General features: G+C 42.3%; 1 protein-coding gene and 1 long non-coding RNA gene across 6 annotated transcripts in view; one reads left to right on the forward strand and one right to left on the reverse strand.

Moving 5' to 3' along the window:
• The window catches only part of LOC132210893 (uncharacterized), a 297,035-nt gene that overhangs the window by 27,459 nt on the left and 251,117 nt on the right, over window positions 1–18,459 (forward strand). For all 5 annotated transcript variants that reach the window (XR_009447106.1, XR_009447102.1, XR_009447103.1 and 2 more), the window contains one exon: window positions 11,869–12,100. This is a non-coding gene — a long non-coding RNA (uncharacterized LOC132210893). The remainder of the gene's footprint in view (window positions 1–11,868; window positions 12,101–18,459) is intronic.
• Window positions 1,211–18,459, reverse strand: part of LOC125462404 (uncharacterized) — a 347,507-nt gene continuing 330,258 nt past the window's right edge. The window contains exons 71-77 of the mRNA XM_059653886.1: window positions 17,428–17,550; window positions 15,085–15,226; window positions 14,694–14,870; window positions 11,943–12,060; window positions 5,868–6,003; window positions 4,412–4,609; window positions 1,211–3,104 (exon numbers count right to left, since the gene is read on the reverse strand). Coding sequence (XP_059509869.1) covers window positions 2,934–3,104; window positions 4,412–4,609; window positions 5,868–6,003; window positions 11,943–12,060; window positions 14,694–14,870; window positions 15,085–15,226; window positions 17,428–17,550 — 1,065 coding nt within the window. The 3' untranslated portion in view covers window positions 1,211–2,933. The remainder of the gene's footprint in view (window positions 3,105–4,411; window positions 4,610–5,867; window positions 6,004–11,942; window positions 12,061–14,693; window positions 14,871–15,084; window positions 15,227–17,427; window positions 17,551–18,459) is intronic.

The raw sequence follows: 18,459 nt of genomic DNA on the forward strand, positions 1-18,459 counted from the left end.
ACTGTGGGGGGAAAGTTGCGGTCCAACCATTTTATTATCTTGGATTCTCCAGCATCTGCAGTTCCCATTATCTCTGATGCAGTTTGTCCTGAACTGCTCTACCCAATACCGGGAAATATCCAAAATCTGGTGTGGTTCTGGTCTCGAGCGTGGCAGAATCTTTTCCAGTAACTTGCTTTCCTCGGCAGGAGTCGTGAACGCTGACCAAACACAGTGGGGCTATGACAATGCTCTCCAAGCTACAAGTCATCCCATTACTTGAAGGTCACAATTCTCTCTAATGGGACTGTGGCTCAACCTACACCCCATGAGATTCAAGATTGCAGCTCACCACCACCTTCTCATAGGCAACTAGAGACAGATAATAAATGGTGGACTGGCCAGAAATGACCACAGCAGCTTCAGTGTAGTGAATCTTTGGGATGCTCCATCTCAGGGGGTTGGGGAAGTCGAGTCTTGGGAATATATTCAAAACAGAGATGAATAGATTTCTAAATGTTAAAGGAATGGGGATAATGCAGGACAATAGCATTGAGATTGATGATGAGCTAAATCGTGAAGCAAAGGCTGAATGGTTAATACTATTTCTATTTCCTAAGGATTAAAAGATAGTTCAAGCGTAGGCCGCATACCTGCCCGAATAAAAAGTAGCAGCACTGCTTCATTATGGATGGACTTTAAGCTTCACCGGAACTCAATGGAAAAACCAACCAGGTGGGAGTTAAAACAGACACCCAATTAATCCACCACCATCAAGAACAACAAGTTAAAATAAGCTTTAATGTTTACACAGTGAAGCCCATTTAGGGCACTGAATAATCTGCTTAAGCGTGAATCTAAACAGAAAAGCCCTTTGCTCCTTAATCTTGAGATTCTTTATAAGTGAATTAAAATGAGCCTGACTGCAGTCGGTAAAATGTTGCTTAATGTTGATGCAAGCATGGCAAAGAGACAGTCTAGATTCTGTTTCAAGCAGACAGATATATGGTAATCACCACAGGATTTTGAAAGAGAGTTTTTTGATCAAGAACATCAAGCATACTAGAAACTAGTTACAGAATGAGTTACATGAATGAGTTACACTTGAATCTGAAAATTAATTCATTGTATCTGTTTCGTATAAAACACAGTTACTGCAGTATGTTTTGATATTTCTTAGTAAATTAATAACAAACCAAACACTTCCAAATTAAAACTAGATGCACACAGGAACTTCTAACCTAATTTTATTATTTTTTAAAAATTAATCCATAAACACAACCAAATATAAAAGTGCATGGTATTGATGAGGTAAGGGAGAACTAAGACATTGAAAACATGTGCAAGACTTAGTCCCCTCCAATTGCAGAATTATAATGACTAGAAATTATTACAATATTTGAATAAAATAATTTCACTAGTACAACGAAACAAAACTGAAAAACTGAGAATTACAAGATATAATCAAAACATTGCTTTCTCTAGATTCCAAAAATGGATAATTCAATTAACAAACAAAGAAAACCTGCAAGTCATACTATTTATACATTCCTCAAGCCAACATGAATCTGAAAGCCATATTTCAGGACATTCGACGTCTAAAAGGGAAATATTATCTGCGTTTCACTTACTGATATCATACCTCATTGAGACTGATAGTCTACATTTACCAAAAATCCAGTATTCATTTAATTAGTACAAAGTGTTTCAGAGATAGGGAATGTAGTTATATTTTAAATTGATAAACAAAATAAAAAGGCACAAATTTTATGTAAAATTGAGATATATACAATTCGGTGGTAAATTATTACTGCTACTCAACAGACCGTTGTCTTCTTGGATGTTCCAAATATTACTTCCATAACTAAATTTATCTAATTGGACTAATGAAGATGCCTGCTAAAGTTTGTGGCTTGTGTAGAAGGAGCAGTAGATATAATTTTCACTGCCCTGTTAACCATAATGATTCTCTGCTACCGATCATACCTGCCAATGAATGTGATAGAAACTCTGTTCTTTAAAGTGACTGATTCTCTTCACCTTGTTGTGTAATCCAACCAGTTTTTGATGTCCAATGCAAACAAGAGTAAACTCAACAGGCCTTACAAATTATCACAGCACAATGCAATGATCAGCAATTAATGTGGACCCTGGAGTCTGTAAAATGTGTTGAAAAAGATTTTGATTTCAAGATTTGCAAAGCAAACTAGCAAAACCTCAATCTGCCCGCGTTTATCCCACGTTGAACTCATCAAATGTGTTCTGTCACCCATTATAAAATAAATACTGCTGTTCTATGCCTCTTCAGCAGAATCCAAGCCTCTGGATCTGCTACAGAATCAATAGCTACAGAATGATTCAGAAAATTCAGTAAGTTGAAAATGAAGAAATCAAACGTCTCCTGACAACCCATATTAAGTTGCATGGATGGCAGGTGCCCTGACACAGTTATCTATGCAGCACAGTTACGCTAAACAGCACAAATCACCTTTCAGCTTTGTTCAGCTGAAATGTCAGACCATGAGTTTGCAAGCCTGTGTTTCTGAAGCACATCTTATCTGTCATGCTTAGCTTCCACTCTTCATCCACATTAATTATTTCTGGTGAACCTTCAAGGATATTTTGTACAGAGATCAACAATGATTTAGGGAGTTTTAAAAATATCCTCCCCACTGCTGTGCTAGGAAAATAATTCCAGCATTGGGCTGACAGTATGAACAAGACACTGGCTGATATGCCCATTGTTTCGTTCATTCATTCGCAATAATTTTTATCTTAGAGTAATGGGTCGTGATGTGGCCTGCAATAATGTTGTGAATGTGAAAAAAAGCCTTTAATTCCATGGGTGTTACAGTCTGTAGAATACATTTGTCATTATGTGCTCCTCGCACTATACTTATCAGACATTCTCTTTGCTAAAGGCAGTCAACTCAGATATCAAATGTGAAGCCATTTCAACCTGTGGTGGGTTGGCAAATCTCACACTTGCTGGTCTTATGCCTCCTGGTGACCTGGTGGCTAAATAACCGAAGGAAATTTTCATTTTGCGAGATGAACTTTGAAGAATCAAATATTGCACCTCCTGATTTGATCGCTGCAGCTAGACACATATCCTCAGCAGGCAGCTGGAAGACAAAATGAAGGCATTCAGAAGGTATTCCAGAAAGGGATCATAGCCACAACAGTGTGTTGAAGTGTTAAGAACACTGCAACTACTGGCTCACTAATGCTGGCTGACAAAGTTCTGGCACTCATCACGTAAACAGTTACATCAAAGTAGAGATTGGAGGAAGTGAAGTCAGATGTTTTCCTAAGTCTGTCCACCAGCTACGAGGCAAGAGCGAGGAGTGTGATGGAATACTCGCCACTTGCAGGTCCAACAACACTCAATAAACTCAACACATTCCCAGGAAAAAGCAGCACTTTTGATCAGCACTCTTCATCACCTCCAGCGTTGACTCCATCCACCACTGAAGCAAAATGTATTGTAGGAACTTGCCAAGGCTCCATATATAGAGCCTTCCAAACAGCTAGAGTACAAGGACAGCAGAGGAACAAGTTACTAAGAATCTGCAAGTTCTCCTCCAAGCAACTCACCATTTTGACTCTGGAAATATATCATCTTTTCTTCACTATTGTTGGGTCAAAATCCTAGAACTCCTTCTCTAACAGCAAGTGTGGGTGTCCCTACTCTCCAAGAACTGCAGTGGCTCAAGAAGGCAGCTCATTACCACCATTCTGTGGCAACTAAAGATGGGCAATAAATGCCGGCCCAGCCGATGATGCCCAAATCCCATGAATGAATAAAAAGAAACTTGGGAAAATCTGATTGGAGTGGGTCAATAAGTGAGGGAGGCATTCAGTTAAGACACAAATTAGTTTCTGTAAACAGAGGTGACATAAAGATTGAACAATAGTATAGATAGGTATTCAAAGATCAGCAATGTCAGTGACTGAAGCAACTTCATGGATGGATTTCCATAAGGCTTGTATTTGTCATTGCCAGATCTCAATCTCAATGCTTCAGCTGCATTGAAGAGCCATTTGACCATACTTATCCATAGCTACACAAAGGTATATTTATAAAGATTATACAATTATAAAAGAGAAATCGCAGCACCGCACTGACAAAAGTTCAAGTTTCTTAACAGACTTAGTCAAGATCAATTGATTTTAGACCTCTGTACTTGACATACAGCGAAGAGGATGGAATGAGTTTTTCTATGATGGGCACTGCTGATGAACTCAGTGTGTGCATGAGCAGACTCACTTCCTGATGACAAGCCAAGTAAAAGATAAAAACTGATGGTTTCTTGTCAGGGGTAATGTGAACACATTTGCTGATAGAAATTGAATCTGCTGAAGAATTCTGCATATTAAAAAGGTACCCTCCCTTAAAGCAAATCTTCCTTTTGAAACAATATAAACTTACTGCAATGTGATGGTGAGATGTTTTAAACAGTCGGCTTCCACTGTAGCCACTACTGTTGACTGTAAAGACACTGCTATCATCCAGGCCAACAACACTGGCATTGCTGTCTCCACTCTTCAGCTGGAACTTTATGTCCTTTAACACGTGCAATGTGATTCCTGAGGATGTCAGCAAGGTATGCAAAGTATCTTCGGACAACTGAGAAAACAAATTATTTGTGGCATCATGAACTACAGCATCTGTGAAGAACAAGGCAAATTTCATGCACCTTTCAATTTCAGAATTATTCCTGAAGTCAGGCCAGAGGCAAAAATATACCACACCATAAATCTGCCGTTTTGTCTTATTCTTTCATGGGACGTATCCACCCCGAATTGCGTAGCTGGGTAGCTTACTAGGGGCGGCTTCGGCTACAGTCAAGAGACAACACCGTTGTTGGAGGTCTGAGAGTCATATGTAGGCCTGACCATGTCAAGATGCTGCTCAGTCATCCGCAATGCTTCCCCTTGTCCTTGCAAAAGGAATGATCCTGGAGCACCAGTTAAAAATTCTGATCCTGACATTCAAACAAGAGGCAAAGCAAGTGTTTACATCTCTCTTGTTGTTACTGATGCGTGCCCAGCAGCATACGTGGAGCAGGATAAACCCTAGCTCACAGCCTGGCTGTTACCATTACCACTTAAATTTTTATTTGTTATTTCTCTAGAGGTGGTACAGCATTTATTGTCCATTCCTAACTGACCAGAAGCCAGTTCCAAGTCAACCAAATTCTTGTGGTTCATGTAGGCCAGGTCAGGAGCAGATGGAAGATTCCCTTCCCGAAAGGACATCAATAAACCAGGTCAACAAGTGTTGTCATTAGACCAGCTCTTCAGTTCAGATTTTTACTGAATTCAAGTGTCGTCATAGAGTCCTACATCACTGAAACAGACCCTTTGGTCCAACCAGTCCATGCCGACCATAATCCTAAACTAAACTAGTCCCACCTGCCTGCTCCTGGCCCATTTCCATCCAAACCCTTCCTATTCACATACTTATCCAAATGTTTTTTGAACATTGTAATTGTGACCACATCCACCACACCCTTGAATGTTCCCAGAACATTAACTTGGGTTCTGGTTTGCTAGTGCAGTGACAACACCACAAAGCCACCACCTCCTCAGGCTGCACTAGAAGGAACCATATGTGAATAAGGCAGTATTATTTAACTGGATTAAACCTCCAATCTGTCAGTTCAGTGTATCAATTAAAGCCCACTAGGACGCATCAGTTACATTTTGGCAGGTAATTCAAACAGGATTGAGTTTTTGTAGTTACTGCAAGGTGGAAAAAGAAAACAACTTTGAAAACAGCCAGAGAAATTAACCACAGACATTTTTGTCTTTAGTGATATATTGGCAATGAGTATTTACTCAAAGCAACCTCTGTTACCGCCATGCAATTAAAATGAAGTTACCTCATAGTTTTGATGACATCTGGAGCAAGTCAGTAGAACTGCACTCTTAATCGCTTCAACACGGAAAGGCCACTGTGTTACCAGAGTTATAGCAGCTGGCACATTGTGAGAGACATTGCGGGTGAACAACAGGTTACTGGGAGAAATAAAACATGTGTGAGGCATTCAGTGTTGTGAGTTTAACATTCTTCACCAAACTCTTCTATCTAATGATAACAAGGTGTGGAGCTGGATGAACACAGCAGGCCAAGCAGCATCAGAGAAGCAGAAAAGCTGACGCTTCTGGCCTAGACACTTCTTCAGAATTTTTTTTTCTGATGAAGGGTCTAGGCCCAAAACGTCAGCTTTTCTGCTCCGCTGATACTGTTTGGCCTGCTGTGTTAATCCAGGTCTACACCTTGTTATCCCAGATTCTCCAGCATCTGTAGTTCCTATGATCTCTTCTATCCAATCCCTAGTTAGTGATGAACCTGATCAGAATACCGAGTCCTCGAGGCTTCACCTCTACTCTGATCACACAAGAAATTCCAAAGGGGCAAATATTGATCAGTTCTATTGACGTTTTCACAATTCTATCCGCTTGGTGCAGTAAGGAGGGGGAGGCAGTCCTGGAAATCTTGTCTCTAGTGGTACATAGGTCTGTGGGTGTTCGTACATTTACCATTAATATAGTATGTGGGCCTCAGAGTGTCAGATTCAAACCATAATCAATCCATGGTACCTCTATCTCCTGAGTGATTCCCATTGTAGGACTTGCTTTCATTTGAACCAGGCGTAGGCAGACTGGAAGTTTAATCCAGTTAAATAATACTGCCTTATTCACATATGGTTCCTTCTAGTGCAGCCTGAGGAGGTGGTGGCTTTGTGGTGTTGTCACTGGATGTGCAATCCAGAACCCAAGTTAATGTTCTGGGGACATTCAAGGGAGTGGTGGATGTGGTCACAATTACAATGTTCAAAAGACATTTGGATAAGTATGTGAATAGGAAAGGTTGGATGGATATGGGCCAGGAGCAGGCAGGTGGGACTAGCTTAGTTTAGGATTACGGTCAGCATGGACTGGTTGGACCAAAGGATCTGTTTCTATGATGTATGACTCTATGATGATACTTGAATTTGTACTTTCAGAAGTCGTAAAATCAGGCTTACTAAGTTAAGGCTAACTTCTTGTGGTTAAGCTATAGGAGAAGCTGAATAGGCTGGGGATTTTTTTCCCTGGAGGCTGAGGCTGAAACTGACCTTATAGAGGTTTATAAAATCATAAAGGACATGGATAGGGCAAATAGCCAAGGTCTTTGTCCAAGAGTGGGGAAATCCATAACCAGAGTTCATGGGTTTAACATGAGAGGTGAAAGATTTAAAAAGGACCCGAGGGGTAACCTTTTCATATAGAGGGTGATGAGTGTATGGAATGAGCTGGTAGAAGAAGTGGAGGAGGCTGGTACCATTATAACATTTAAAAGCATCTGGGTGGGTTCATGAATAGGAAAGGTTGAGAGGGATATGGACCAAATGCTCCTGGCCCGGGTAGGAGAGACTAGGACTTGATGGCACAGCCTTAGAGTAAAGGGAAGACCCTTTAGAATGGAGATAAATAGAAACTGCTTTAGCCAGAGAGTGGTAAATCTATGGAATTCACTGCCACAGAAGGCTGTGAAGGCCAGATCATTGAGTACATTTAAGACTGAGACAGATAGGTTCTTGACTGTCAAGGGAAACAAGGGTTACGGGGAGGAAGTGGGAGAATGGGGTTGAGGAACTTATCAGCATGATTGAATGGCGGAGCAGACTTGATGGACCAAATGGTCTAATTTCTGCCTTATGTCTTATATAAAAAATGCAGGCAAATGGGACGAAGTCAGATTGGGATGCCTGGTTGGTGCGGGCAAATTGGACCAAAGTGTCTTTTTCTCATGTTGTATGACTCTATGACTCTGAATAACAGGAGTTAGAACATAGAACATAGAACATAACAGCACAGTACAGGCCCTTCGGCCCTCGATGTTGTGCCGACCTGTCATACCAATCTCAAGCCCATCTAACCTACACTATTCCATGTACGTCCATATGCTTATCCAATGACGACTTAAATGTACCTAAAGTTGGCGAATCTACTACCGTTGCAGGCAAAGCGTTCCATTCCCTTACTACTCTCTGAGTAAAGAAACTACCTCTGACATCTGTCCTATATCTTTCACCCCTCAATTTAAAGCTATGCCCCCTCGTGCTCGCCGTCACCATCCTAGGAAAAAAGCTCTCCCTATCCACCCGATCTAACCCTCTGATTATTTTATATGTCTCAATTAAGTCACCTCTCAACCTTCTTCCCTCTAACGAAAACAGCCTCAAGTCCCTCAGCCTTTCCTCGTAACACCTTCCCTCCATACCAGGCAACATCCTAGTAAATCTCCTCTGCACCCTTTCCAAAGCTTCCACATCCTTCTTATAATGCGGCGACCAGAACTGTACGCAATACTCCAAGTGTGGCCGCACCAGAGTTTTGTACAGCTGCAGCATAACCTCATGGTTCTGGAACTCAATCCCTATATTAATAAAGCTAAAACACTGTATGCCCTTCTTAACAACCCTGTCAACCTGGGTGGCAACTTTCAAGGATCTGTGTACATGGACACCGAGATCTCTCTGCTCATCTACACTACCAAGAATCTTACCATTAGCCCAGTACTTTACATTCCAGTTACTCCTACCAAAGTGCATCACCTCACACTTGTCCGCATTAAACTCCATTTGCCACCTCTCAGCCCAACTCTGCAGCTTATCTATGTCTCTCTGCAACCTACAGCATCCTTCGTCACTATCCACAACTCCACCGACCTTAGTGTCGTCTACAAATTTACTAACCCATCCTTCTACACCCTCATCCAGGTCATTTATAAAAATGACAAATAGCAGTGGACCCAACACCGACGCTTGCGGTACACCACTAGTAACTGGTCTCCAGGATGAACATTTCCCATCAACCACCACCCTCTATCTTCTTTCAGCAAGCCAATTTCTGATCCAAACTGCTATATCTCCCACAATCACATTTTTAGTGAAGGAGCAGTGAATAAATCGAGAGGTGGAGATGGAGGCCTGAACTGTACTGTAGGCGAGAGACTGAGCTCTCAATGAGAAGCTATGCTGAAATGTGACGAGAATCAGAGGAAGGCCTTAAGTGTTTGGGAGCCTCTGAGGTGTGCGAAGGCAAGGGGTTTGTGTTAATCATTTGTTGGTAGAAATTCCCCCAAAACTGCACTAGAAACTATTTTAATGCCTTTGAGCCTAATTTTTTTATGTGTCTGTGACAGGAGGCTGCGGACAGAATATCAGGGCAAAATTGTTTAATCAACAGGTGGGGTAAAAAAGTCATAGAATTGAATTGATCCAGTGTGAGATTACCATGGAGACTGTATGAATTGCAGCACATCTGACTGCACCTTCCCAGTGACGGATAGCTTCTTGCTCTCATCAAAAATAAATTCATTTTAATTAACATGTCCAGGTATATTATGACACGACTCCAGAGCAGCAGGGAATTGAACATAGCCCTTCTAGACCAGTAGTTGGAGAACTACCACAGTGCCACAAAACTCCTTATTGAAAGCTGAGAATATAAACGTTCCAATCATGTACCAGAATTAATGAGACAATAATGTTGGCTCTCTGAAGACCATTTAAAAGTACGGTCCTCCAGGTGCCAAGTATAGTCCATCTAATTTTGGCTGCTCCTTGCAGTCTGATTACATGTCTTGGGACAAGCCCATCATATCCTGATGAGATAACTAATGATTCACAATCGCCCCATTAAAGGTCACCACAGCTCAAAACTGATGATACAGTAAAGCTTTACATTAGTCATTCAAGATTTTAAAGTGATTTCACAGAATCCTGAGAGTGCAGGAAGAGGCCATTTGGCTGATCAAGTCTGCACCCACCCTCTGAACCCAGACCCAGCATCTCACAATCCCTGGGCTAAGCTACCTAGCCTGCACATCCCTGCACACTATGGGCAATTTAGCACGGCCAGTCCACCTAACCTGCACATCTCTGGACTGTGGGGGGATCCCACGCTAACATGGGGAGAATGTGCAAACTCCACACAGGCAGTTGCCCGAGGCTCGAACTCAACCTGGGTTCTGGGAGCTTTGAGGCAGCAGTGCTAACTATTGAACCACTATGACATCCTAATTTGTACACATCATCAAAATGCCTGTGCCATTAAATAGTATTATCTAACAAAAACAAACTCTTCTATAAGGATGTTCCCAATGGACCATTTATGCTGGCAAAATGGGACACTTATTAAAAAATCATTTGTAGGATGACGGCATCACTGGCTGGGCCAGCATTTGTTACCTATTCCCTTGAGAAGAGTGTGCTAAGCTGCAATTTTGAACCGCTGCAGTTCACATGCAATAGGCAGATCCACAATGCCATTAGGAAGAGAATACCAGGATTTTCACCCAGTGGCAGTGAAAGAATGGGGATATATTTTCAAGGCATGATGGTGAGTGGCTTGGGAGGGGAACTTGCAGGTGGTATTGTTCCCATGTATCTGCTACCCTTGTCCTTCTAGATAGAAGTGGTCATGCATTTGGAAAGTGCATTCTAAGGATCTTCGGTGAATTTCTGCAGTGCATCTTGTAGATAGTACACACAGCTGCTACTGAGCATCGGTGGTGGAAGGAGTGGAACATCCATAGATGTAGTGTCAATTAAGCAGGCTGCTTTGTCCTGGCTGGTATCAAGCTTCGTTGCTATCAAGAATGTTGTTGGAACTGCACTCGCCCAGGCAAGTCGGGGGGGGGAAGATGTTCCATTACACTCCTGACTTGTGCCTTATAGATGATCGACAGGATTTGGGGAGTCAGGAAGTGATTTGCTTGCTGCAGTATTCCTACCCTTTGACCTGCTCTTGTAGCCACTCTGTTTATGTAGCAAGTCCAGTTGAATATCTAGTCAAGTAACCCCCAGATTGTTGATACCTGAGGATTCAGTGATAGTAACACCACTGAATGTCAAGGAGCAGTGATTACATTATCTCTTATTGGAGAGACACTTGTAAGGTACAGATGTTACTAGCCATTTGTCAGCCTAAGTCTGAATATTAGATAACAAAGTGTGGAGCTGGATGAACACAGCAGGCCAAGCAGCATCTTAGGAGCACAAAAGCCGATGTTTCGGGCCTAGACCCCTCATCAGAAATGAGGGAGGGGGAAGAGGGTTCTGAAAATAAATAGGGAGAGGGGAGTGCGGATCGAAGATGGATAGAGAAGAAAGGTGGAGAGGAGACAGACCGGTCAAAGAGCTGGGGATGGAGCCAGTAAAGGTGAGTGTAGGTGGGCAGGTAGGGAGGGGATAGGTCAGTCCATTGAGGACAGACAGTCAAGGGGGCGGGATGAGGTTAGTAGATAGGAAATGGAGGTGCAGGTTGAGGTGGGAGGAGAGGATAGGTGAGAGGAAGAACAGGTTAGGGAGGTGTGGACAAGCTGGGCTGGTTTTGGGATTCGGTTGGGGAAGGGGAGATTTTGAAGCTGGTGAAGTCCACATTGATACCGTTGGGCTGCAGGGTTCCCAAGGGGAATATGAGTTGCTGTTCCTGCAACCTTCGGGTGGCATCATTGTGGCACTGCAGGAGGCCCAGGATGGACATGTCTTCTAAGGAATGGGAGGGGGAGTTAAAATGGTTCACGACTGGGAGGTGCAGTTGTTTATTGCGAACCGATTCCAGTTTTGCTAGGACTCCTTGATGCCGCACTCAGTCAAATGAGGTCTTGATGTCAAGGGCTATCACTGTCACCTCACCTCTGGAGTTCAGCTCTTTTGTCCATGTTTGAACCAAGGCTAAAATGAGGTCAGGAGCTGAGTGGCCCTGGTAGAATGCGAAGTAGGTGTCACTGAGCAAGATATTGTTGAAGAGATACCATTTGATAGTACTGTTGATGATACCCTTCCATCACTTTCCTTTAATAGAATACTACTATATTTTGTTTTCCAGCAGAGTTCCCGTTAGCAGTAGAGATGGTCTCAAAAGTGCTTCATTACCACATGTGACTCATTTTACAGCCTCACCCCAGCTCCTTTTCCAAGTGCCATGAAGATGAGTTATCTCTCTTTACAGCGAGGAGGTGCTGCTCATGAACTCCTTCATCGCCAAAGCCAATGAAACCGAATTTCACATCCATGATTCCTGGAGAGAAAAGACAAATTGGGAAATATTCTCATGACCGGTAAGATGCAAAGTTAGCAGCAATATCATTGGTGCTCTCCTTTCTGAATAATTATAACTTAAAAATAAATAACAAGATGTACAGAATAATCACTATGTCATGATAAACTAAAATATATGTTACAGAATCCCAACAATGTGGAAACAGGCCATTCGGGTCCACACCGACCCTCCAAAGAGCATCCCACCTAAACCCACCCTATCCCTGTATCTCCAATGGCCAATCCATCTAGCCTGCACACTATGAACAACTGAGCATCACTAATCCACCTAACCTACATATCTTTGGACTATGGGAGGAAACTAGAACACCTGGTGAAAACCCACATAGATTTGGGGAGATCGGGCTTGGGTCCCTATCATTGTGAGGCAGTAGTGCTATCTGCTGAGCTACTTTGCCACCTTTATTAAAGTTGTTACACTGGCTTGTATTGTTTTGCTCTTCCTGTCAAAGTGTTGCACTTTTAGAAGTGACAAGGCTATTGTGCTGGCCCAGAAATTCAGCCATTTACATCAGAATTGCATCCAGCTTAAACATGTAGGTTGCATTTCTGGGTCATCAAAGCAGGAAGTGGTTGAGATAATTGGCCCATCTACTACCCACTAACCTCATCCCACCTCCTTGACCTGTCCGTCCTCCCTGACTCCCCTCCCTAACTCCCCACCTATATTCACCTTCACTGGGTCTAACCCCGCCTCCTTGACCTGTCTGTCTCCTATCCACCTATCTTCTCCTTTATCCATCTTCTATTCGCCTCCCTCTCTCTCCCTATTTATTTCAGAATCCCCTTGCCCGCCCCATTTCTGAAGAAGGGTCTCGACCCGAAACGTCAAACTTTCCTGCTCCTCTGATGCCGCTTGGCCTGCTGTGTTCATCCAGCTTCACACCATGTTATCTGAGACAATAGGTTCTGCCTGTTTTTGTCTGAAATTTTCACACCCATAATTTAAATTATCATTGTTTGTTTGCACAGTATTGCTGAAAACTGGGCAATTTTTTTTCAGAACATTTTATATTTGCACACGTCAAGTCAATTCACAAGAATGCCCAAGTATTGGCAACTTTTGAACTGTGTGAGAAGACAATGTGTTACACCACATGAGAGGGAAGTGTGTCACACTCATTTCCAAAACAATATAAAAATGTTCCACTAAAATAAAACAGAGAACCACAGATGCTGAAGTACCGAAATAAAAACAAAAATTGCTGGCCTGCAACCTGACCAAATGTTGTTTTCTCTTTATGGTATTTATTCATTCATGGGATGGGGGCATCACTGGCCAGGCCAGCATTTATTGCCCATCCCTAATTGCTCAGAAGGCAGTTGAGAGTCAACCGTATTGCTGTGGGTCTGGAGTCATATGTGGGCCAGACCAGGTGAGGATGGCAGTTTTTGAACTAGATGGGTTTTTTCCTGACGATCAACAATGGATTCATGGTCATTCAGATTTTTATTGAATTCAAATCCCACCATCTGCTATAGCAGGATTCGCAACCAGGTCCCCAGAACGTTATCTGGATCTCCGGATTAGCAGTCCACTGATAATACCACTAGGCTGTCACCTCTCATGTCCTGTTCCTTCCATCTCCAGGCATGATCTGACTTCTCCTTCTGCACAGTCAACACTCACTACTGGACTTGTTGGCATCTAATACCCATGCCCCATGCTCAATCTTGACCAACAGCGGCCTACCTAACTCGTCACATAATCCATTCCTCATACTCACAATTCTTTGTTTATTTTACTTCCAGGAGATAAGGGCACACACAGTCTTGGGGAAAAGGCAGGGAAGTTGGCCATTGTCCAGTGACGGGCACCTCGATGCCCACTGGTAGATGCACGTCGACCGGGCAGATTGCAAAAGAGCTCTTGCTCCAGGAAGTTGCAGATGCCAGCAACAAATCTGTCACGAAAGCCTGAGATGCCTGTGCTTCAGTTCTGATAATGCAAGAGCAACATCTAAATATTGGATCTTGACTCTTCATTCATTGTCCCCCAGTATTGATCTCGCCATCTTACCAGCTGCCCTTTCAGCACCCTTTCCTGTTCTTGCTTTCAAGAAGCAAGCCAGCCATGTCATATAGTCACAGAGTCATAGAGCTGTACAGCACGGAAATGGACTCTTTGGTCCAACTCATCCATGCTGACCAAATATCCTAAATTAATCTAGTCCCACTTGTCAGCATTTGGCCCATATCCCTCTAAACTCTTCCTATTCACATACCCATTCAGATGCTATTTGAAAGTTTTAATTGTATCTCCCTCCACACTTCCTCTGGCAGCTCATTCCATACACATAACACACTCTGCATGAAAAATTTGCCCCTCAGGTCTCTTTTACATCTTTCCCCTCTCCTCGTAAACCTATGCCCTCGAGTTTTGGATTCCCCTATAATGGGGAAAAGACCTTGTCTATTTACCCTATCCATTCCCCTCATGATTTCATAAATCTTTATAAGGTCACCCCTCAGCCTCTGATGCTCCGGGGAAAATAGCCCCAGCCTATTCAGCCTCTCCTTATAACTCATACTCTCCAACCCTGGCAATATCCTTGTAAAGTGCTTAATAAAGTATGAGGAAGGGAAAAGTACCTTGCTTTTTGAAGGTTCCAACTAATGAGTTAATAAGTGAAGGAAGTTTCATGACAATGGGCTTATTACAGTCTCTTTCCTCAATAATAAAGAGGACATCAGCTGGTTTCAGTGTTAGTCTTTGTGTAGTATCTACCACGTCATCATTCTGCATGGTGTCACTGTCCTTGTCAGCCTCTGGAAGGAGGAAAACAATGTGAGTACAGAACACTGCAGAAAAATGTCATACAAGTGTAAAATGTAAAGTTGCAATTATCACTTTAAACGTGTAGTGCTATTAGCCAGTTTTTTTAGCTTTCAAGGCCGAAAATAAAAGCCCAGTTATTACAGTACTTCCCAGATTTCATTATTGCTTTTATCAACTGCTCAGCTGAAAACTGGCCATGTTTACCACATTGTGACGGAATTTCCAGAGGGACGAAATTCCTGTTGCATAAGTGGACAAAGGCAGCTGCGAGGTTACAGCCTGGCTGCAGGTCCGAGGATTCACACATATCACTCAGGCACATGTCATAGAATGGAATTGGATCCACCTAAAAAAAATAGAGGCAGAAATGCACACACTTCACCATGTGGGACATTTGTTGTTAACTAACATGGTCATCATGAAATAAGATCTGAAGACTTTACATTTCCCCGCCTGTCATACTCTTCTTCCTCACCTGTGCCTTTGCAACAGCTACTTTTATTTTCAAAATTTATTCAAATTGAATAAAAATCAAAATTGGAATGAAGAGAAAATAGCTACATCTTTTTCTCTAACTGTCTTTCATTGGTCATGCAGGTGTGAAATCTCAGTATCACAGCCATTATATTTTATAATTAAGGACAAAACAAGGTGGTTTGAATTTATTTTGAGGATTTTGTCAAGAATTCCCCTTGCCATCATGAGGATGTTTTATTTTATTCTTTACCTTGAAGATATGTTGTTGCTGAGAAACATTCAAGAGTCTGATTAATACTGCTTGTTAAAACAGGATAATGAGACATTAAAAATAATGGCTTCAACATGGAGTTAGAGATATCAACTATAACATTATAAATTGTAAAGTAGGGTCGCTTGCAGGAAATTGAATGTCAGCACATGATTAAAAGTCCTCCAGGACTCTATATAATACAATGCTTAATCACACTTTTCTACTATAACACCATTATGGCACTTGTACTAACAGTGTGCCATTCATCACTTTTTAATGAACCTGCAGAATAAAATCCTTTACTAACAAGAGACCGTGGATTTGCACAATGGCTTTAATCTTAACTCTTCCCAATAAATTTATAACAGTCCATTATTTATATTAGATTACTGTCCGACTGTGATTTGACTGATCTACTTGCTTCCTACTCTAGTTTGCAATTTCTTCTCATGCATGGACTGAAGCTTTTATATCTGCTTATGGGATGTGGGTGTAGTTGGTTAGGCTAGCACATATCGCATTTCCCCGCGACACCCCCCCACACCTCCCCAAACAGCTGCTCTGAAATGTCCCCCCCATTCCATACCCTTTCATACGAATGAGCATGGATATACGGATTCAGATTTTAAAAGCTTCCTGTCGCTATTTCTCTTGCTAGGTAGTGACAATTAGTTAAGTATCCTGAAGACTACGTTGTGCTGAACTTATTGATCTTAGCAGGCACTCATGCATTACACTCATGATACTTATTTATGCAAAGCTATGTATTCCAGAAAAGCAGTGCAGTCCTGACTCACGCTGAAAACTACATCCATGTTACATTTGAATGTCACTGAGTGCCGCAGTCATTCTCAAAGCATCTGATATCTTTTCACTCAGTGCCAGACTAACTATCTGCCCCTGAGATGTCATCACATAGAATCACAGAATTCTTACAGTGCGGAAGCAGGTCATTCGGCCCACTGAGTCCACTCTGAGTCTCTGAAGAGCGTCCCACCCAGACCCATGCCCTACCTTAGCCCTGTAACCATGCATTTCTCATGGCTAATCCACCTAGCCTGCACATCCCTGGATACCATGGGCAATTTCCCATGGCCAATCCACCTAACCTGCGCATCTTTGGACTTTCAAAGGAAACCCACTCAGACACAAGGAGAATATGCAGACTCCATGCAGGCAGCCACCTGAGGGTGGAATCGAATCTGAGTTCCTGGCGCAGAGAGGCAGCAGTGCAAACCACTGAGCGACTGTGCCACCCAAGTGGGTCGCATTGATGACAGACACTCATATTAACTCTTTCAGACTCATGTACAACTAAATGCCTTGGAAATTGTCTTAGGGACTGAATTTGCTAAGAGCTTTTGGGGGATTGGTCTCACATATGGTCCCTTCCAGTATAGAGGCTCCCACCTTCTGCAAAACTCTTGTCATTGGAACCCAGCATGGGATAAGAGGCCAGTGAGATGAGATGCATCTCCTTGCTGAAGGGAGTAACAAGATCCCAATATGCAGAACAGAGACAGCTTGGATGCTAGAGGACCTGGTACGTTCTTGTTTTATGCACCCCACTTCTCCATGGGTTAAGGAAAGACAGCAGGAGGCATTAGATTATCCAGCTAGTTAGGGCTGAAGTGTTTGCTAGAGGTGTCCACAATGGTAGAAGTGGAAGGTAGTGACAGGCTGCTGGGATAGTGGCACCTGGGAATTTTTCCTTGTTAGCGTTTGTATCCTATACTGGAGAGGGCTGTTTAGGAGTGAGAAGACCTTCATTAAATCTCAAGATTCATAAAACAGAGAAATTTTGGACAGTGACTTACCACTCTGAAACAATTTCTCAGCGGTGAGTAGAGACCTTTGAAAAATATTTTGCAGATGTACTGAAAAGCACTGCCAAAGCATAGTTTGACCTTCTTGCCTGTGGTACGGCAGGATACATCAATCTATTGTAAATATAGGAGATATACTTAAAATGCACATCCCTGTGAGTTTATTACATGCTGTGATTAGCTGTTATCAGCACAGCAGTTATGCTTCCATAGTGCTAACAAGGGAGGAACATTTGATCGACTGCAAAACAACAGGGGAAGCAATCTTTATTTGATCAAATCTTTTTGCAGAAATTGCAGTGTGCTTTTATTCGTGATACAACATAAACACCACTATGTGTTCAACCATCTGAAATCTTGATAAAGATGTGACAGCTTCACATTCTACTGTGACAAATCCAAGAACACAAATTGCCAGGAGGCTGGGAGCTAGACCCTCCATTAACTGCACCTTTCTAAGAGTTTTGTTGCTCACTGGAGTAAATACGTGGAATTGTTAACACCAACAGCATTTCTTATCATCAATGACCTGATTTCAGGTGGCTTGACAACAGGATCTTTTTCGTGGGTCTTTGATGCATTAGCAGAACAACTGTCTCAAACCCTATAATGTACAGATCCAATTCAGTGTATTAGGGAAATGTCCGTGATACAAAATGCTAGCACAAAGTTGAACATAAACAGCCCAGCTTGGTGTTATAGCACAATACATCCAGACTTGCCCTCCGTAACAAACCTTGGTTGAGTGTAAGGTTCAGATTGCTGTTCTTGATATGTAATCAAGGTAAAAAACGAATGCTGTTTAAAATCAATCCTTTGTTTTACTCCTAAAATGAACAACCAGGTCAATGAATCCTTCAATTAGGAAGGTAGGTTGCAGTTAAAATTGTCTCCAATCACTTGCAAATAACTGTCCCCAATTGACTCATTTTTGTTTGTTTTTTGACGGAAGGTGGGTGTTGGTTTTTTTTATTTGTTGCCCACTGCTTTATGACTATATGAACTACTTTCTTTAAATTATAG

This window comes from Stegostoma tigrinum, chromosome 23 (genome assembly GCF_030684315.1).
Source record: "Stegostoma tigrinum isolate sSteTig4 chromosome 23, sSteTig4.hap1, whole genome shotgun sequence".
Classification (NCBI taxonomy): Eukaryota; Metazoa; Chordata; class Chondrichthyes; order Orectolobiformes; family Stegostomatidae; genus Stegostoma; species Stegostoma tigrinum.